Source organism: Dipodomys merriami, unplaced genomic scaffold (genome assembly GCF_024711535.1).
Source record: "Dipodomys merriami isolate MVZ:Mamm:240054 unplaced genomic scaffold, mDipMer1.0.p SCAF_1, whole genome shotgun sequence".
Taxonomy (NCBI): domain Eukaryota; kingdom Metazoa; phylum Chordata; class Mammalia; order Rodentia; family Heteromyidae; genus Dipodomys; species Dipodomys merriami.
In genome coordinates this window covers 77533071-77554974 of record NW_027202270.1, presented here as the reverse complement: position 1 = coordinate 77554974, position 21904 = coordinate 77533071, and the positions used below count along the sequence as shown (strand labels likewise).

Here is a 21904-nt window from a genome sequence, read left to right as displayed (position 1 = left end):
CCACAGTGAAGCTCTGAGCCTTGACTGTTGACTTTCACATCTGCAGTCCTATCTGCTGCTGAGGTGATCTCCAGGCATGGGCACCTGTGCATGCATAGTCAGTAGAGGACTGGTATGTGCCAGACATCATGAGCTATGTTCTGTTTCCACAGATCGAGCCGTACATGCCGTATGAGTTCACATGCGAGGGGATGCTGCAGAGAATCAATGCTTTCATTGAAAAGCAGGTAAGGCTCAGCAGAGGTCCAGCCTTGGTTTCTGTGTCCTGTTCAGGGTATAGCATGTGTCTATCATTTTCCTGCTCTGGAAAATTCTAGAAGCTGGATAATGGCTTGTTGGAATTCTGAAAGCAAGGAAGAAGCCAGTCTTGGGGTTTATTGCTTGTGATGGGGGCAGGTCACTTAAAATAGAAATCAGAGATGGAGTCTTCCCTGCCCACCAGCTCCTGTGCTTACAGTAGATTTTCTGGGGGCATCTACAGGAGTGGGAAACACCAGGGGACAGACAAACCATTCTTTTCCCACTGTCTTTATTTCTTACCCCTAGAAAGACAGGGACTGAAACCGCAATTTCTAAGCCTTCCTTTGATAGTATATACACAGTAATTCTAAGCATATTAGGACTTCTTCGTGGTTTTCAAATGGAACCCCTTTTCAAATGACATAAAGCCTCTGGAAATAAAACAGATAAAAACAGGAATTCAGTTCTAAAAGCAAGGGAGGTATCCACAGTCCCACTACCCCCAACAGGGTTTGGAAATGACAGCCCTATTCCTAAAAGGAAAGGCCTGCGAGCTCATTGCCATCCCTCTATAATGTTTCAATTCCTTGAGCTTCAAAAGCACCACAGAGCTAGAAATAGACAGACTCGGGGCCCCAAGGGCAGAGGAATCTGAACTCCTTGACCAGATTCCAGAAATAAGGGGCTCCCCCTGATAGGCCAAAGCAGAGTATTTTAGGGTGATCAAGGGATCTATATACAATGGGGAATGAGAACTATGCCAGCTGAAAATAGAAATTGTAGGTTGAATTTGGGGGGGTTTTTGGTTTTTGGTTTTTTTTTGGTCGTCGTGGGGTCTGAACTCTGGGCCTGGGCGCTGCCCCTCAGCTCTTCAGCTCAAGGCAAGCGTTCTACCACTGAGACACCTTCCCAGCCCCTATAGGTTGACTATTTTAAGTAAGTTTAGATTATGGGCCCAGTGGGGTTTCAAAGGAGAGTTGATGGTTTAAGAAAACTAAAGCTCTGGGGTATGAGCCCCAAGGCGGTGTGTCTGAGCACCCGAATTTTTGATAACAGCACGGCATGGCCTACAGACCAGCCCCTGGACTCATCTCCCAACACTTTCAAATTATATGAGTGTGGGTATTAGTTACACCGCCTCTCTGTAAAATGAGGATAATAAAACCTTCATGCTCAGAGCAGGGCATGGCACATACTGCTTAATGAATGCAATCTAATTGCATTGATGTTTCAATCTATCGTGCTGCAGCATAGTATATCATAATATATTATAACCATGTATATTGTAATATATATCACTCATCAGACTTTGCCATGATAGCTTAAATCATTGAGTCATTATCTCATTTAGTACATCATAACTCTGTTGACCATATTCATAGAGTCTATGTACCAAAAGATGCAGAATCTCAGTTCCTCCTCATCTTACAATTTCCCTTTCTGAGCATTTGGATACCCATAATCAACTACAATCCAGAGATGCTAAGTGGAAAATACCAACACAGTGCAATAGTTTATTTCAAGAGAAAAAGAAATTATATCCACATAACTTTTATTATGCAGTAGTGTTATAATTGTTCTAGTTTATTTTTAGTTGAGCTCTTTCTGTGCCTAATTAATAAATGGTGCCACAGGTAAATGTGCATGCATAGGAAAAAGCTGTGGGGTAGAGGTCTGAACCATTCATGGTTTCGGGCATCTACTGGGGCAGATGTATAACATCTCATTCAATCTTCACAGTAGGACCAACGTGGCAGCAGTAACCCCATTCTCTACATAACGAGAACTGAGATTCACAGTTTTGGGGCCCATAGGTGGTGGAATCCAGCTTTGTTTCAGGTTTGCTGTGAAATCAACATTGATGGTATTTACCAAGAACTCAGGAGGTGACAGGTGTTCTGGGGTTTATCTCTGCCTTGTGACTCCTCAGCCTCCCTGAAGGTATGCAGGACAGCTACTGGGCCTCATGTAGTGATAGGTAATAGGACATCTCAACCCTGGCTTCTGTCCATCTCAGTCTCTCTTGAGATCTTACCTGATCCTTTCCACTGTTTCCCGTACCGTCTTCTTCTTCCTGAGGTCACATTCTCTCAGGTTACTCACTCACTCACCAGTGTAACCCTTTACACCCTTTCTTAGGTTTATCTCACTGCTTTTGCTTTTTTCCTGGCTGAGGCTTATGCATACCAGCCAGTCCTGACAAAGGTCTCAGATCCTCTGTAAGCCTGCTGGTAAGTTTCCTTTTAGTAGAAAAAAAATTGTGTTCCCTAAGTAAACCTTGCTAGGTGCTTCCATCATGCAGGGGTTGGGCCTGTGTGTTCATCCCTAAGTCCCAGGTACCTCACACCTGCCTGCCACAAACCAGCTCATCCCTGTTCAAAGAATGTGTAAGTGAATGAGTATGTGAGCAAATGCAGGCATGCTTTTTTTTGCTCATGTGTACCAGGCACCAGAAGGCTGTTAGTGAAATTCTCTTCTAGAAAACACACATACGAATCTGCCCTGTTTTCCCCACCACCTCCTAGGACCAGGAATCTAGTGATTTCTGGTGTGTAAAAGTTTTGTCTGTTGATTGATTCATGAGCAGATTTGTCATCTGGGGCATCTGTGGACTGTACAGGTAGTTGGGGAGAGGTGTCAGAGCTTCCCATGTCAGAGAAGACAGTGAATGTCACAGTAGTGCTGCTGCTGTAGGCTCAGGCTTCTACACATGATAGAACCCATATCCTTTGGGCTCACATTGCCTGGCATGCAGGATGAGGAAGAAAGAGGCAGGAGAGGGTATTTGAAGGTTCCTCACAGGAAGTCAAGTCTTAGGAGAGAGGAAGGACTGGATAAGTTGAAATGCCAAAGACCCAAAAGAAAGAGATAGCTGTGACTGTTAAGGTGCATAGCTATGACTGAGAAGAGTGAACCGAGAAACAAGACTGCAGAAGGAGTCAGAGGGCAAGAAGATGCCCAGACTTGGCTGAAAATTCTTTCTTTATTTCTGGGATAACAAGAAGCCTAAGCCATATTCTGCCACTGAGTTTGCAGTGTTGTCAGTAGGTATAGAATATTGGAAATCTTGTTACAAATTGGTACTGGGGGGCATTTCTCATAAAATGTTCTTATAGTGCTCCTACATTAGCAATAAAGAGGGACTTGAATTCTCCTGGACCCCCCTATGTTTCCCTGGTGCCAGAGGCATCCAAGACCCTATTGGCTCCTAGAGTGGGTCTTCTATTAGCCCCAGGCCTCAGGATTTTAAAGCTTAAAGCATTCATTATTTCTACAGCTAGCAGAATGTCTTCAAAGAGCAGTGGAGGATGGAGAACAGGGCCCTTTAGGCAGGAACAGGAAACCCTGCAGTCTGGAGAAGGCACTTCCTGTGCCCAAAGCTGTAGGAGCCCCTGAGCTCATTAACCGGATCTCAGCTTCCAGAATCCTCCATGGGACCACAGGAGCTTTTACCCAGTACCCTTTCAAGGTCATCCCTCATGCCCCGCCCCCACAGCAGCAGGAGACTGAGGAAGCCAATTGGCAGCAAGTAATGGAGAGCACACCCCAGGCTCCAGTGAACAGTTGAACAGTTCCTGCAGGAAGCCTGCCCAGCCAATTTGAGCCCAAGCTCAGTGGGAAGGAGTCTGGGCTCCTCAGTGCCCGCCCTCCTGGGCTCCACCCTTCCACCAGTCCATACCTTTTACCAAATCACTGATATGCCTGGCTCTTTGAAATAAGCTCTCTCAAAGGACACTGCCTCCAGCACTGGGAGAGTCAGTGCCAAGGCAAAAATCCCTTGTGATGGAAGATCAAGCATGATTATTCCCTGACCTGAGTATGTCCTAGCTTGTTAAGATTTTCATTATGCATTTCTTGGGGAAGTTATGTATTTGCCTCCAGCCAGAGAACATAGCAGGTTCTTTGGAAGGAATGGCAATGTTCCAGTTGATTTCTGAAAAACCACACACACAGGCTCTTCAACCCTATTTTCTGCTTCCTATAAAGAACCTTTCAATATACAAGGATGGTCAGTTGCAGTCAGAAGGTTTGTAAAGAGCTGTGTAAATTTGTGTGAAAAGCATGCTGGAGATACAGAGAGAAAAAAAGGAGTCAACTCCCAGAGCAGCAAGAGAAGAGAGCTCCCGGGCTCATCTTGAACTGCCTAAGGCATGTATAAGTTAATGTTGGGGTTCATCTATGCTGTAGTACTCATCAGCAAAGGCAAACTTGTCAGTGAATCTGCAGAGTCTTAGGGAAGGAAATGGTAGAGGTGACAGAGCTGCTGGGAAACAGAGGAGGGCATTGAAAAAGGAGAAGATGGGCACTAGCAAGAGGAGTCTTTGCTCTTGAAGCAGTGGTGGCTGCTTACCCAGCCCTTCTGGCTCAGACACAGACTGAGTCATGATGAAGCAAGTCTGGATACTGATGTCTGGCTGGCTGGCTTGCATCTAGCTCTGATGCCACTGTCTCTGACCTTGGGCAGATTCCCAAGTCTCTCCTATTTTATTAAGTGGAGATAACAATGTCCACTGCATAAGATTGGTGCAAATGCTAATAAGCATTGTAGTGGGCCCAGGTAAGTCCTCTGAACACTTTAGCAATTGATTGCTGTGGGAGCCTTGAACCCGTCAACCAATGTGTGTTTCTCAGACAGCTTCACTTGGTGTAATTTACAGACCATAAAATTCGCTCCATGTAAGGGTGCAATTAAGTGACCTTTTAAGCGGGGATATTGAGGTACAACTACTACCTCAGCCTCATTTTGCAACATTTCCTTTGTTCCTGGGTGATGCCTCGCAGTTGCTCTTGCACCTGCCCCCAGTCACAGGAAACCACTGATTGGTTTTCTGTCTCTCTAGATGTGCCTTTTCTGCAGATTTCTGACTTCTTTCACTTAGTATAGTGTTATTGACCTTCATCTGTGCTGTAGCACTTATCAGAAGTTACCTCTTATTGCTGGATAGGATTCCATGGTACACATGTACCCCGAAGTTTTTCCAATCACTGGCTGGCAGACACTTGGGCTATTTCCACATACTGCAAAGTGTTCTGTAGTGCATGTCACATGCAGTCTTTGCATATGTGCTTCGTGCTCTTGCCTGGATTCCTTGTAGTTGAGGTGTTGCGTTCCTCCCAAGGTAAGCTTGGCAGCTACATCGATTGGCAGGTGTTGGTGGTCCATGGAGATTTGTCCCTCATCTTCACACCACCTTCTCTGTTGCTCTTATAGAAACACAGACTCATGCAGCCCCAGGGCCACCTAACAACAAAGTTTGCTTCTTCTACAGCACAGTCTTAAGAATGAGCAACTGAGGTGTGTGTCACCTAGGCACTGGTCATCAGGACTTATTAAACTCTTTGTATGATAGGCACTGTATTTCTCAGCAAATGCCATATATGTCCCTCACATTGCTGGTTGAACATGGTCCAAATGCCATTTTCATAGCCTGGAACCTGCTCCTGGCTTCCTGCCCCCCCCCAACCCCTCCTCAGATCCTCTGTTTTATTTTAATTCTTTTGTGAATGTCTGATCTTCTTCCGTCTTAGAAATGGCAAGCCCTTTTTTCTGCCAAGGGCCATTTGGATATTTATGACATCATTATGAGCCATACGAAATTATCAGTACAGGCAGATTAGACACAGGAAACCAATGAGAAGTATCACGTATCTGTCTCATCATGTACCAAATGAAAATCTTATATGGCCCATGGGCCAGATGTTCCCTGTCCTATGAGTAGCTCCTGCCTCCAGACCTGTTCATCTAAACCATCTTTTTAGTTCCAATATCCTAAAAAATGGTAGACTTAGAAATTGTGTTAAAGATTTGGCCAAACTGCCCTGCACCACATTCTGTGTCCTCATATTGGTTCTTCTAGTCCCACGTGACTGCTTCGCTCTAAGCAGATGATTCTTCCCACCTGGCACAGCCTAGAGGGAGAGGTAGGCCATTCTGGCCTAGTGCCTTCCTCTCAAGGGTGCCACTCACCCCAACTTGGACTTCTCCAGATCTTTGCATGTTTAATGACTCAGGTGTTCTCAGGACTGCTGCTTAGCCTCTGCTATAGAGGCTACACTCACTTTTTTCTCCCAGTGGCTTGTGCTCATGTATTTAGAACATTGCTTTTCCTCACAGATTTGTTGATGAATAGATCCTTCTACTTTATGGTCAGTGTGTGGGAACAGAAGTCAAGAGAAGAGTAGTCAGGGAAGACATTTGGTGAGTGGTTGCAGTGATTGTTAGGAAGGAATGCAGATGGATGTGCACTAAGTGGGCTTGTTAACCAGATTGGAAATCACTGTTTATATCTCATTCTGGCTGCATACATAGATGCCTCATTGAGTTGGAATAGTCTCCTTTTCCATTTCTGTTACTATCAAAACTCCAGGATGCCAAAACCAGGCAGTGCAGTTCAAAAGCTTGTTGCTGAGAGCCAATTATCTGCAAAGCACCCTGCTCATGGTAAGCCACTACTCCTATGTGGCCTACAAAACCCAGGCCAGAAGTCTTTATCTCCTGGAAACCTTCTCTGATTGCTACCACTGCTACTCTGTGTGTGTGTGTGTGTGTGTGTGTGTGTGTGTGTGTGTGTGTGTGTGTGTGTGTGTGTGTGTGTGTGTGTGTGTGTGTGTGTGTGTGTGTGTGTGTGTGTGTGTGTCTGTCTGTCTGTCTGTCTGTCTGTCAGGGGGCTTGAACTCTGGGCCTGTCCCTCAGCTCTTCAGATCAAGGCAAGCACTCTACCACTTGAGCCACAGTGCCCCTTCTGGTTTCTGGTGGTTTGTTGGAGATAAGAGTCTCATGGACTTTCCTACCCAGGCTGGCTTTGAATTGTGATCCTCAGATCTCAGCCTCCTGAGTAGCTAGGATTACAGGCGTGAGCCACCGGTGCCTAGATACCATTGCTACTCTTTGCCTCCTCATAGTGCTAATCCTTTACCTCCTCCAAGGGGTCTTGGTATCCTGCTTGGGTGTCTGCTTTTCTTCTTCTCTGTAATATTTGAAGTGTCAGCCCCTCTGGGATGAATCTCTTAAGTTCAGGGACTGTGTCTCCTTCATGTTCATAATTCTGACACAGGGCACAAGGCTTCAGGGGCCATTTGTAAAGTTGTAAATGAGCTCATACTTTTCTGCCTCTTAACAAGTTCATGTTGAATGCATTAATAAGCAAATGAGTGTTTGGAGCGATGTGGCAACTCAGCATTGCTTTGTTAGCCTGTGCCAACAGGATAGAAAAATAAAAGACTTCTAGCCTCCTGCACACGCAGCAGTGGCTGAACCTGTGGATGAGAGGAGGCTTATGACCAAGGCTTCCGTTTGGATTGTGCCCTGTGCGCGGCTGGGCCCAGAGGCGGCTGTCATGGATGAGTGGTCAGATACAATCTAGCAACTCAATTTTTTGCCTCCTGACCTTGGCAACAAGCCATGGTCAGCCCTGACATGATCTCCAACATCCCTTCCTCTAGTCACCTCACTTTATTCACACAGAAATTGCACAGGGAATGAAGATCAGATGATCTTGCCCCCCATTTCATGGCTGAGGACAGGCAGAGGATGCTTGGGTGGCATCTGTGAAATTCCCAGCTGGGGCCCAGATTCACAGCCCAGACCTCTCCCACCTTACTCCTTAACCTGCTTTCTAATGCCACCTTAGTCTCCCTCTGTTCAGCTATACCATTTCAGGCTTTACAGTGTTGGTTCCCTAAGCTTTAAGAGGGCTATTTTTACTATGCCTGACTCTCTTGGTACCCACAAAACTCCGGGAGGATGGCTGGCCGTCTCCTCCTGCTGAGCTGAATTAGGCAAAGCCTCAATTCTGGGAAAGTTGACTTTTGTGGTTTAACAAACCAGCCAGCACTAGTGGCTTCATGCTTGGAAGGTTGAGATGAGGAGGATCACAGTGGAAAGACCGGCCCAGACAGAAACATTCACAATATCCCTTCTCGACTAAGAACTGGTGGCATGCACCTGCCCTCCTTGGTGCCTGGGCTTCTCCCATTCTTCCCTCCTCACAGCACATCTTGCCATGCTCATGACATGGTACTGGATGTCTGCTCACCCAGAGCTGCTCAACATATGCAGGTGCCACCTGTGCAGTGTCTCTGAATGCCGTCTAAGGCAAAGGAGCCTCTCTGAGGATGTGTATTCAATTAGGGAAGTGAGTGCTTATGAAACATGTTTTATTTGCCAGTGTTCTACTCAACAATTCTTTCATTCAGTCAGAATCACCCTTTGTAGGTGAGCTTATGACCAGATCTTGTAATGTACCCCCACACACACACACACAAACATGGTGATAGAGGGACCAGGCTTCAGATTTCTTTTCGTAACTTCAAGTTTAGCCTTTTCTGAGGTGAGCTGAATAATGGACAAAGCAAGCACTGTTCTAAACCTCAACAGGTACAGAGACTATGCCCTGAACTATGACTGAGGAGACGAGTAGGGAGAGACAATGCCAGTTCTCTCGTTGATGATAAAAAAAAAAAAAAACCCAGCCTCTGTGGGTTTCCTGGCTTAATGCAGGGATGCTAGTCAGTTTGTCATTACTAGAACTTGAAGACCTTTCACTATCCCCCACCTACCCTCTAAAGGCTGCCACTTCCCAACAGTGCCACAGTAAAGTTCAGGACTGTATCACATGGGCTATTAGGGTTGGGGCAAGCTAAATTCAGGAGACAGAAAAATTCTCCCTTCTTTTTCAAACAGTGCTCCAATAAAACTTTATTTGCAACAGACAAGTGAGCAGCATTTAGTCTATGAGCTATTTCTGGCTAGCCCCTATTCTAGAAAATAGTTAACCAGTCATGTTTCAAAGCAAATAGAGCATGACATACATGACATCTTCAAAAATGTCTTTTTTCACCTGATGTTAAATTTAGAAAGTTAAACTGAGGTAAATATAAGTTTTCCTTCATGGTGTCAAGAAGAATCACCTGGCTTTCTCTGATGCAAATGTGATCTTGTCATGGTCTCCTGGTCATTTGCTTGTCCTGTGCAGTCACACAGTAGGCTTTGATGTGTGAATGATTTAACCTGTCTTCAGTATAATATTTAAAGGCTCTAGACATTATCCATTTGCTCCTGAGGAGTTTTAAGTAAAGGTGTTTCCATTAGCCAGAAAAACAAGCATGTATGATACTTCACCTTTTCCAAATGCCCATCATCTCAGCTCTGATCATCACAAACATCAGTTCCTTCTGTCTGCTGATGGCCTTTCAGGCAGATAGATGGGCAGTATATCAAAATGCAAGGTCTCTACATGGCAGAGAGCAGCAGCCACTATCTCACACTCTTCCCAATCAGGGTATCCTGGGTCCATGCAGTCATGCCATCGCTCTTAGTAACAGCATGCAGAACTACAGGGTAGATGTGTCTGGTGCTCAGTCATGAATTTACAGACTTAGGGAGGGTTCTCTAGCCCAGGGCTGCCTGTATTTCACAGGCTGCTCTACCCACCTTCATATTCAGATTAATTTGGCACCCCAAAATAACTATTTCTATTACTCTGAAGTATTTGACCCTCTGGAATCTTATGTTTAAAGCAGATAGGAGCCCAGCTGCAGATCTCCAGTCCACAGCTGGGTGAACCATTTCTGTTGCTTACTATCTCTCACTTAGACTCCAAGAGTAGTGACTATGATATCGAGGATGGCAGTGGCTTGACTGACTTGTTCCACTCCTGATCATTGCTTTGCAGAGACACAAGGAGAAACTAATGCCAGGTCCTTGCCAGTGGCTTTTGTCAGGAGGTAGTATTACTTCATTTGGAAAGAAGGGGAATGAAACATCTTTTTTTTTTCTGATTAGGAAAATGAGGCCTTAGACATTGCAGAGTTTGCCCAAAGGTTTCCAACAGCTAGTAGAAGGAAGAGGCAGGAAAAACTCAGAGCCAGCTGCCTGCAGAATCTGATAGGAGAGGGATTTCTCTTTTTTTTTTTTTTTTTTTTTTTTTTTTGCTGTCTTTTAGCTCATCAAAACTAATGCAAAGGGCTGGGAAGGTGGCTTAGTGGTAGAGTGCTTGCCTTGCATGAATGAGGCCCTAGGTTTAATTCCTCAGCACCACATAAGCAGAAAAAAGCTGAAAGTGGCACTGTGGCTCAAGTGGTAGAGCACTAGCCTTGAGCTGCAGAGCTGCGGGACAGCGCCCAGGCCCAGAGGTCAAGCCCCACAACCAACCAAAAAAAAAAAAAAAACTGAAGCAAACAGCTGGATGTGATGGCTCACATTTGAATTGCAAGCTACTCGAGGCAGCGATCTAGAGGATTGCATCTGTAGGACAGCCTGGGCAAAAGTTAGCAGGGCCCCATCACAACCAATAAGCTGTGTGTGGAGTAGCACGTACCTATCATCCCAACTACACCGGAAACCTAGGAGTATAATCCAAAGCCAGCCCTCGGCAAGAACTAGACCCTAATCTGAAAAACAACTAACACAAAATAAGGCTATGGGCATGGTAGCGCACCTACCTAGCAGGCATGAGGTCCTGGATTTGAACCCCAGTCCTGCCAATTAAATAAGCGATGAAGTTAGAATAAAAAAGCTAAGCAGCTATTCCAGAGGCCCTGCCAGATGCAGCTTGCTAGGGGCAGTGAGGCCCCTCCTTAGATACTCCATGGGACAAGAGGGTGGGGTTCAGGACATTTCCTCTGTAGGTCCAGGTACTGGGAGCTCTGGGCCCAGAGATGACTAATTTCCTCATCCACGTAAGAAAAGGTGGAGCAGAGGAAAAATAAATATCCTAGAGGGACATACATTGCAAAGTAAATTTCCTGACTGTTCCTGACCCCAATCTTCCGTGTCGCCCAACAGCAGTCCTGCCTATTAGAGATACCTATTCCTAGAACAGAGCAGTTCAGGCACATTTCTGTGTCTCGGTGCAAATGCCAGGGGCCACCCTCCACCCCCCCACTCCTTTACTGATCAGTGTGTCATGGGGACAGTTGCATGTCAGGGCAAAGAAACCTGCCTCCTTTTTAGGCAGTATTTGTCATTAAACGGGTGTCTGGATAGGCCTCTTGTGCCCTGGTCCCCACATCTATGGGATAATTCCCTGAAAGGACCCCATGCAAGCACAATCATGACCATACTTGGGTGCTTCTGCGGACTCACCTTCCCCAAACACCTTCCAGCATAGGCAAGCACCTGGGCAGGCAGGGCAGGCGCCAGATTCAGAGACATTCTGCCTGGTTTCATTGGCCAGGAGTAAGCAGAGCAAGCTCTGGGTGCGTCACGGGCTCAGCTGAAAGGAGATCTAGGATCCCAGGCCAAAGTGAGCAGCCTGCTCCAGCCTTCCCTGGCTTCTGATTCACCATGCTGTGCTGCTGCTGCCTGGCCTCCAACCCCCTGTCTATTCCAGGGTCTCCCATAACTACCCTTTGTGTCTTTGCTCCCTCCAGTCTGGGATTGAAGGGCTCTGTCTGCTCTACTCTTGCTTATACAACGCCCTGTTTCCTTCTCGTCATCCCTACTCACTGAGTCGGAGCAGCATGGTGATGACTCTTTTCAATCACCAAGCACAGCATCCCTACCAAAGGCACAGTACCCTGTCAGGGAATAACAGAGATGTCGATAGATGTCACACTTTGATCCTTTGCCACACAGCGGCAGAAGCTAGCTGTTGAGATAAAACTAGCTTGTGCTATCATACAAGGTTGCTACGCAATTGGTAGACACATCGTGTCTTTCAAATCTGAGAGGAAGCTGCAGACCAGCTGGTGGACGGCCTCCTGGAGGGATGGTGATGAGGATACTGAATCACCGCCTTACCCATTCCAGGTAGTGGCTCTTATCCTGGAGACCATAGCGAGACCCTGCTGTGGTCCCCTTTTCCAGGGCTAAGGAAGCTAGTGGTTAGAGAAGTGAAGACTTGGCCTATGAGTGTCTCCAGCCTGAATCAGTCTGGCTCTCAAACCTTCCTTCATGTCTCTTTCCCAGTATGGCACCTGCCAAGGTCAGGATCACTTGGCAGGATCCCCAAATGCATCCTTGGCTGATGGTGTCATTCTCATCGTAGGACTTCTGCCATGGGCAAGTGATGTGGCCGCCCCTCAGTGCCCTGCAGGTGAAGCTGGCAGAGCCCCGACAGTCCTGCAAGCAGGTGTGCCAGGAGAACCAGCTCATCTGTGAGCCATCTTTCTTCCAGCACCTCAACAAGGACAAGGACATGCTGAAGTAAGTGCACCAGGGTGGGGGGAGGGAAAGAGGGGGGGGACAGCTCTACCCCTGTGGATATTCTGTGTTCAGGGACTCTCATTTCCAGGATGTGGGACTGGAAGTGAAAGATGTGAGGGAGAAAGGGGAGGTTATAGAATGGTCCCCTAGCATCTTCATTGTTCAGTGACATGAAGTCACCTGGCGTGCTAATATACATAGAATTTGAATGGAGGGTGCTGTAATTTGCATAAAGAATGCCATGTCTGAGCTTGGAGTTTGTGGAAAGTTTGTACTCAAGAACCAAGAAGTAGAGATAGACAGAGACTCACACGCACTGATAGACCTAAGTCTGAGATCCTGACAGCAGCCGGGTCCTCAGATAGTCTGGACAGGTGTTCAGCCACGGAGTCAAAGAGAAGTAGAGCTGCCACAAAACTATCAATAATGTTCCCGGCCCACTTCCCCCTTCACGACCCCACCTCCTTTTACCCTTGGGTTGAGTGGCACATCCTAGCTGGGCTTGGTCCTCAGTAGCAAGAAAGGTATGACACTGACCGGCATGTCCAGGGCCACACCATTGAGGGGTTCCAGTGCTGTTGACCTCTTTACCCCACCCTTGCAGTACGTACTTTCCAAATGGAGTTTGATATGAGCCATTCCCAAATTTCCACATGAAGTTTCTTCTGGCTTCTGACTCATGATCCCTGCCCATGCTAACTCCCCTCTCCCAGGTTTTATCATACCCCACTGTGGTTCCCTAATTTTCTAGCCTCCCACACCTCCTGAATAGCACCAGTCAAGGATTTCCTCCAAGACAGTTGCCTTCAAATAATAAGACACCACTCTCTCACTTCCAAGGAACCCAACAGTTGTTCTGCCCCGTGCTGCAAGACCCAGAGTGGAGTGGACCTGGGACTCAGGGCTTGCTGGTCCCCCATTCAGGCTTTGTGCCTGGCCACTGTGGTTACTGTACATGGTGGTCTGAGCTGTGAGTCACAGTGTCCAAAGCATGGCGTAAAACCCCTTTTAGAGCCTGTGGTCTCTGGCATGGCTCACAAGAAAGCTCTTTTCAGTAGGGCAGTGGACAATGCTGTTTTCTCCCATGCTTGTTTTTCTGATTGATGCTGAACCAACACAAAAGCACAGTCTGGGAGTTGGAGGCCAGGGTGGGGCTAGAGGAGTGGGGGCGGGGGGGGGAGAGCTCCTGTTCTGCACCCAGGGAAGCTTTGGGAGAGAGTGGGAGCCTGACTTGGATAGAAAGCAGATGGCAACACCAGAAGCTCCTAGTTCCATAACATAGATCCAGTGCCATATAGGGCTTCCCACGGGCTTCTTTTGCAAATAGCTCCCAGAGCAAAGAGATTTTTTTTTTAAGGAACCCAAGCACTCTGTTTATATTAGAAACACTATTGAATCACCAGGTCCAGAATTTTGCACTGTGCTTACAATTCAGTGTGCAGCCACCTCTGGAAGAGGAGCCACGAGCTACTGCCTCTGCAAATGGGTCCTACACAAGGACTCCTGAACAGCGTGGCTTTCTTCCCAGCCTGGACCCTGACCTCAGTACTGTGAGTGGAGATTGGTTCAGAGCTAGAATGAGACCCACCTGGGTGGCTCTACCTACACACAAGATCTACCTCCAAAGCAAGAGTCAACAGGAACAGGAGGGGCGATCAACAACTGGGCAGGTGGTCAGTTCCCTCTTTGGAACCAGTTTTCTCATCTGCAGAATGGGGACTTCCTGAGTGCTGATGTGATGGTAATCGGCCCTTGCTGAAGAATAGAATGGCCCCTTTGGGTCAGAGCTTTGGGCAGTAGACTCAGCTGAATGCTGGCAGTCTGAGGACTAGATTGGTGCAGCTAGTCCCTGAGCCTTGCCATCGCTCCCTCCCCTCCTCCATCACATCCACTGTAGAGATTCGGGCTTCTTAGCAGGAAGCAGGAGCAAATGGTAATTTTGCAATAAAGCCATCTGAAATTAATTCTGTGAGCATAAGAGCTCTACTGAATAACTTGTTCATGCATTTGTAAATACTGATAATGTTGTAAAAGCCCAGCTATCTGGCAGTCTATTGAGTGTCTCCTCAGCGTGGAGGTAATCCTGGTCCATCCATATTCATGGCCAATTAGCAATTAGCAGCTCCAGCACACCCAGGCTGCTTTATCTTCTCTAACTTGGAGCTCTGTTCTCAGTTGAGCTTAAGCTCCTTTTCAGACTCCTGGTGTCCACAACCTTTAATAACCTCCTATCCTAGTTATGTGGTAGGAGTTTTTGGTTTTTGTTTGTTTGTTGGTTGGTCATGGGGCTTGAACTCTGGGCCTGAGCACTGTCCCTCAGCTCTTCAGTTCAAGGCAAGCGCTCTACCACTCTACCACTTGAGCCACCGCACCACTTCTGGTTTCCTGGTGATTTATTGGAGATAAGAGTTTCACGGAGTTTCCTGCCCAGGATGGCTTTGAACCGAGATCCTCAGATCTCAGCCTCCTGAGTAGCTAGGATTACAGGCGTGAACCACTGGTACCCGACTTTGTGTTGCCATCTTGAGTCAGTAACGAGCAGGCAGGTGGTCTTTGAGCTTCTATTCCTGCCAGGGACAACTGAGTGCTGAGAAGACTGGCACAGAACATTCACCCTTGAGGTCTGAGTTGTCCTCTGGGTACAATTTCATACAAGGTAGATGGGACCAGGAAGTGGCAGAGTCCATCCAGTCCAGCGTGGCCTTGGAAAGTCTGCTGTGTGTTCCAAGATTTCAAATTACAAGTGGTCCCTCAGCTTACTGTGGTACAACACAGATTTTTTGTTTTTGTTTTTTATTTCTCCATTCCTGGGGCTTGAACTCAGTGTCCAACACTGTCTTTGAGCTTCTTTTGCTAAAGGCTAGAGCTCTACTACTTGAGCTGCAGCACCACTTCTGGCTTTCTATAAGTAGATTTTTGGAGTTAAGAGTCTTACAGACTTTCCTATCTGGGCTGGTTTTAAAGACAATCCTCAGATTTCAGCCTCCTGAGTAGCCAGGGTTACATCCATAAGCCACCAGTGTGAAGCTTCAACTCAGGACCTTTTTATCTGCTTTACTTCAAATTTTGGATTTTTCTAGATTAAGGGTTTGATCCTGTGTCATGATGCCAGGCCCTGGCAGCAGCAATAGCTCCCAGGTAGCCACACAGTCATGAGGGACAACTGACACTATAGCATACTGTGTTGTTGAGCTGTGACAATCACTAGATTAAGTGTTTTAGAGTTTTGTTAGTTTTTGGCAGGACTGGGGTTTAATCTCTTGGATTCATGCTTGCTAGGCAAGTGCTCTACCTCTTGAGTCACACCTCTGATTATTTTTGTATGTCTGCATTATGCTACTAGGGCTTAAATTCAGGTCCTGAGCATTGTTCCCTGAACTTTTTTTGCTCAAGGCTGGAGCTTTACCATTTGAGCCACAGCTCCCCTTCTGGCTTTTTGCTAGTTAAATGGAGGTAAGAGTCTCTTGGATAAAAGCTTCCTGAGTAACTAGGATTACAGGCATGAGCCACCAGCACCTAGTCCCTCTCGTTATTTTTGAGACAGGTCTTAAGGTTTTTTTGCTGGGTCAGTCTAGGCCATGATCCTCCTATTCTTCCCACTGCATTGGGATCTAGGTACAGCTCTATCACAGGTTTTTCTGTTGATGTGGGTTCTCATGAACTTCTTTGCTTGGGCTGGCCCTGAACTGTGGTCCTCCTATTATCAATCTCCTGCATAGCTGGGCTGACAGGCATGCACCCAGCTTTTCGTCTTAATAGGCTCTTGTGAACTTTTTTGTCTTATCTAACCATAAACCCTGATCTCCTGACCTTAACGGGGTTACAGATGTGATCCACCATACCCAGCTGATTAGATATATTTAATGTGTTTTCCATTTATGATATTTTCAACTTGGGGTGGGTTTACGCAGACATGACCTTATGGAAGGGGAGAAACATCTGTGTAAGCACTGATGCTTTTGTTTGAGGAGATTCTAAGTGGTGAAATGTAGACCAAGTGCTTGGGCACCTGGGAGGACCCTAAGCCAGGGCAGCCACCCAGGGCTGCGGGTGGGAATGGATCTTTGCAGAAAGGAAGGTACACCAGGGCAGGGACTAGGAGAATGAACAAGAGCAGCAGCTAGGAATGCCCTTCTTCTGCCAGGCATCTGAAGGGGCTATGATTCCAACACCCTGCATCAGGGAGAGTCAGGAGCATCTGTCTGTTCCTCTGGGGCTGAGCTTCTCAGCCTATCCCATGACAAAGGAAAGTAGTGGGCACTTTAAATTGTGAACTGAGAGCTGATGGGCCCCGCAGAGCAGCTGCTCCGACCCGTGAGAATGCCAATTGCTGAGAACAACTGGAGAGAAGGCATCTTGTGGGAAAAGAGAGGGGAGATGGCACTTTGCAGATGTGTGTGTGTGTGTATGCATGCACATGCATGGGTACGTGTGTGCATGTATAAAAGGGCCAGACAAGCACAGTCCTCTTTGAGCTCCAGAACCAGCCTGATGCAATGGCCCACAGCTATATTCCTAGCTACTTGGGAAGCGGAGTTCAGGGGATCATGGTTCAAAGCCAGCACCAGGGGAGACAGGAGGAGGGGATGAAGTGGGGGAGTTCATAAGACTCTTATCTTTGTCAGTACATGGGTATGGTGTACATGCCAGTCATCCCAAGCTATGGGGAAGTACAATGGCTGGGTGCAGTGGTGCATGCCTGCCATCCCAGCCACAGATAGAATCACAGGTAGGAGGATCACAATTACAAAATGGCTAGAGCGCTACATGCCCATGGCATCACACGCAGCACTGTTGGGAAACTGCCTTATGGCTGGTCTCCACTGTGGTCCTGGGAACTGTCTGCTGCTGGAGCACTTTGTGCATTTTCTACCTCATCCTGACAGGCAGGTTTTAGCCCTGTTGGATATACACTCACAGATGTGAGCACAGGTGTGCTCGTAGCTGGCAGACTCCCTAGAACCTGAGTCTTGGTGACCTGGGGAGAGCATAGGAGGGCCTTCCATGGCTCCTAGCAATTCCACCCATCCACAGAGGGTCTACGAGTGGGAGAGATCTCCATGCTCGCAGCCAGCAGTGTGCTAGGCAGATGGTCTGATTTAAGCCTTCACATCTGCTGTATTCCACCTACAAAAATAAATACCATCCATGTGCAACTGACTTTATTATGAGTGGAGTTCCAGATACCCTTTGTCTTCCTTTTCTCTTTTTTTCTTTCCTTCCTTCCTTTCCTTCCTCCCTCCCTCCCTCCCTCTCTCTTTCTTTCTTCCTTCCTTCCTTTCTTTCTTTCTTTCATGTGTGTGGCATGTGCACATGCCTGTCCTGGGTCTTAAACTCAGGACCTGGCTACACAAGACAAAAAGAACACAGCCACAGCTCCACTTCTGACTTTGTTGGTGGTTAATTGTTGATACGAGTCTTGTGGAGTTTTCCTGCCCCGGCCAGCTTCAAACTGTGATCCTCAGCTCTAAGTTTCCTAGTAGCTAGGGTTATAGGTGTGAGCCACCAGCACTCTTGAGAGCATCTCTTTCCTCTTTACTGGTGAATTGGGGTACCATGTGAAGGCATCGACAGCCCCACACCTTAGAAAACTCCCATGAACCTCCCCTGTCACTGTCTTCCTTCTTGATCCATGACCTTAACCCCTGGGCATCACCACTTTCCAGCTGGCACCAAGAGCATGGATGGGAAGGTGGTTAGGATTGTGGAAGAGCTCCCCGCCTAGCCAGTGACTGCAGGAGTGAAGGGGCCTGCCCTCTGAGATGCCCTACTCCTAAGGGGCCTGAGAGACATGTGCAGAAGCCAGCAGATGTGCTGGGAATTGCAGGATTTCCTATGGGCAGGGCCCAGGTGGCTGGCAGGAATGAGAGGGAAAAAAGATACTTCCTCACCCTACCCCCACCCCAACACACACACACCTCATCTGGAAGCTTTCCAGAGACAGCTGGAAATCGCAAGTTCCCTATCCTCATCTCCTCTCCCTCAGCAAAGAGGGGAGATTTTCATCAAAGCAGAATGGGCAGCGCTGTGATGTCTGTTAGGGAAGTGTCATAGCCCATCCAGTGCCTGCCAGGCGATGATGACCATGACAGTGACCAGAGTCATCCCAAGCATGAATGTCAGTGGATCACTAACATTCAGGTAGACTCTGCCACGTACTAACTTAATTCCTGCAATTGAGGTTTAATGATCCACATCTTAAGAGAAGAAAACACTGAACCACAGAGAAACTGTCACTTTGTCTCATCAAAGACAAAGTCAGGATTCAAACTCAGGTCTTGCCTGGCCCAGAACACCTTGTTCCCCAACCTCAAGTGTAGCACTCTGCATGGGGTTCTCATGCAGAACACTGGTGAAGCCCCTTTGTTGGAGGAGGGAGAGAGGAGGTTGGTAGGGAACCAATGTGTCCCAGGTGAGAAGGAAAGGGGTTCAGTCCTCTGAGATAAGCAGCCTATATTGGCTCCTTGGGAACACAATATCTAAGTGTCATTAGTCCCCCAAGCAGTGGCCCCCAGACTGAAGAAGCAAAGCTCTTTGTAGCCCACAGACCATCCGCCATGGGGCACTGGAGCAGGGCCTATGAACCTCTTTTTGGTTCTGTGGCCTCAGCTCTCTGACCTCCAACCAGGGTTACAAGAGGCCATGAGAACAGAGCAAAGTCGCAGGAAGCCAGGTCAATGAGAGTATACCAGATTGCTTTCTAGGGGAGAGTAAAGCATTTTCAAGCTTTTTGTGGGTGTATCCACACCAGTACAGGGACTTGAACATAGGGTCTTATGCTCTCCATGAGCTTTTTTGCTCAAGTCTAGTGCTCTACCACTTGAGGCACTTCTACTTCTGGCTTTTTGCTAGTTAGAGACTAGAGTCTCACAGACTTTTGTGCCTGGCCTGGCTTCAAACCACAATCTTCAGATATCAGCCTTGTGAGTAGCAAAGATTACAAATAGGAGCTACCTGCACCCAGTTCTTTTTAAGTGTTTAGTTAAAAATGAAGAGCTTTGGCCCATCCTTACTGCTCAGAAGCACCCATTACTAATGCTTTAGTGAGTGGCCATCTTGGCTTTTTCTTCTTTTCTTTTCTTTTTTTTTTTTTTTTTTTGGTTAGAGTCCAGGACTCATACTTATTACTTGATACTGTCACTCATTGGCTGGTGCTCTACCAGCTGAGCCATGCCTCCAACCCCAGGCCCCTTGGCTTTTAACACTCAATTGCTTGGTTACTCTGTAACATGCCAAGTAGTCACCATGTATAACCTGCCTTAACCTGGCACAGTTCACACGCTGGGATATTTCTCCTTCATTTCTTTTCCAATGACTGCAAGAGTACAGAAGGCCTGTGGTTTGTTTGGCCATTTTCCACTTGGTGAATATGCAAATTATTTCCAGCTTGTTTTTCTTCCGGCTTTTTTCTTTTTGCTTATGTGGTGCTGAGGAATCGAACCCAGGGCCTCATGCATGCAAGGCAAGCGCTCTACCACTGAGCCACCTTCCCAGCCCGTCCAGTTTTTCTGATAGACAGTTCTTCCCTATGTAGCCCAGCCCCAAAGACACACCCTTCCACCCCCATGTGGATATGTGCACGCCTTTCACAGCCGAAATTCACAGGATGGAGGACTGTGGGGTCAGAGGGTATATACCATTTCCTATCGGAAACAGGAAAAGGGAATGTCCACCCCACATCTCAGGTGTACCTGTGGGCACATGGCCAGGACAGGTTCTGTCCCCTGCATCTCTAACCCCTGTGACTTTCTTTTCTACCCCAGGTATGAGGTCATCTGCCAAAGCTCAGAGCTAGCCAAGGACATCCTGGTACCTTCCTTTGACCCTAAGAAGAAACACTGTGTGTTCCAATCGGACCTCTTGCTCTTCAGCTGTGCCGGTGCCCACCCCAGGCACCAGAGGATCTGCCCCTGCCGGGACTTCATCAAGGGCCAGGTGGCCCTCTGTAAAGACTGCCTATAGCAGCTGCTTCCTGGGCACCACACGCGTTCTGAAAGGAAAGACAAAGATGGTGGTCCAGTTGGCCAGGGCCAGGGTCAGAAGTTATTGGAGGACTCTGGCCAGAGCCGGAAAAAAAAAATTTGATCCTTGGTTAGGCTTGGGTACTGCTCCCACTGTGGCCAGCACATCCCAGTTTGCACCAGAACAAAATGAGAGCAGGCCAGGCCAGGATATAGTTTCTATTTTGTGAGGAACCACTGTGGGGAGATTGTCCCTGCAACTGCTCCAGGGTTTAAAAGAAAAAAAGGAAAAAAAAAATAGTTTCAAGATGCATTTAAATTGCAAACAAAACAAGAGGAGGAATTGAGCTCATTGGAAAGAACTTTGAACGAAACATTCCTAAACCCATTAACTTATTTATTTGGGAGGGAGGGGTGGGTGGGAGGGCAATAAGGGAGGGACGAAAGGGATTGATCTCAGTCTCTTCTATTTCCCACTGATAATCATCCACCTTCACTATACTATTACTCTGTCTGCTTAGGATAGGGCTGTGTGTGTGGTACTAAGGCCAAGCTCAAGGCCAGCTGCCAGGACCTAGCTTCTAGAAGCAGGTGGCAGCAAAGCAAAGGAAATCTTGCTTTAGAAGCACAGCCAAACTAGGACATTTTCATAAGAGTTTGTGGATCCTGTGTGTGTTTGGCAGGTGGCAGCTAGAGGACCAGGAACTCTGTGGTTGGAGGTGAGGGGATGGGCATGCTGGGGTCCAGAGACCCCAGCCAGGGCTGTTTGGAAGTCAAGATGGACTCCTTTCCTATTTGCCCTTTCCCCTAGGCATCCTCACATCTTGGCTCCATTTTCTTCTTACAATGTTTCTAGGAAAGAAATGCAAGACGGTAGAGTTTTTGTTTGCCAGTCTATGACAAATTCACCCTCCTTTACTTAGCGCTCTGTAATAAGGACCTTTGAACTTGGAGGACAGCTCTCTAGCCCCCAGAGGGCTGAAATTGGCACAGGAATGATAATAATCCTTCAGGGTTTGTGGCACAACTAGAGCTGAGCTCCAAACAGGTGAGTATACGCCCCCCTGTGATGTCTGGCATCTCTGAAGTCTAGTGAATGGGACTCATGGTGACACTGATACTTGCTGAGAGATCACCAGCAGCCCAGTGTGAATACTTTGTGTTGTCCTGACCACTCCCCAAGGTGTGAGTCTGGTGGTGGCTTGTCCTTTAGACATGATCGCTCTGGTGAGGGACAGCAGGTCAGCCCCACCTTCCACATCCATTTCTGCTGAAGCCTTGCTTTGGTCTCATTTGTATATGTTTATGCCCCAAACTTCCATGGCCGCCAGGGTAAGCCCTCTCTACCTCTTGCTGTGAGCTCTCAGCATCATTCACCCAGTCCTGGGCTGGCCAGATGGAATGCTTACGGCTTCACTGCACACATGCAGCCTTGGGGTTTCCAGCATCCTGCCTGCTGGAGGGTGAAGGGGAGCCAGCTGGGGCCCCTGCCAGGAAGTGAGGAAAAGGAAGAGCCTTTAAGTTAGATGGGCCTGCTTCTTCTACCCTGGGGCCT

At 47.5% G+C, this 21904-nt stretch overlaps 1 protein-coding gene across 6 annotated transcripts in view; it reads left to right on the top strand.

Moving 5' to 3' along the window:
* The window catches only part of Mgat5 (alpha-1,6-mannosylglycoprotein 6-beta-N-acetylglucosaminyltransferase), a 359457-nt gene extending 338702 nt beyond the window's left edge, over positions 1-20755 (top strand). For all 6 annotated transcript variants that reach the window (XM_070024198.1, XM_070024207.1, XM_070024236.1 and 3 more), the window contains exons 15-17: positions 153-227; positions 12231-12388; positions 20152-20755. In XM_070024198.1, the coding sequence (XP_069880299.1) occupies positions 153-227; positions 12231-12388; positions 20152-20350 (432 nt within the window). In that variant the 3' untranslated portion in view covers positions 20351-20755. The remainder of the gene's footprint in view (positions 1-152; positions 228-12230; positions 12389-20151) is intronic.
* Positions 20756-21904: the final 1149 nt, after the last annotated feature.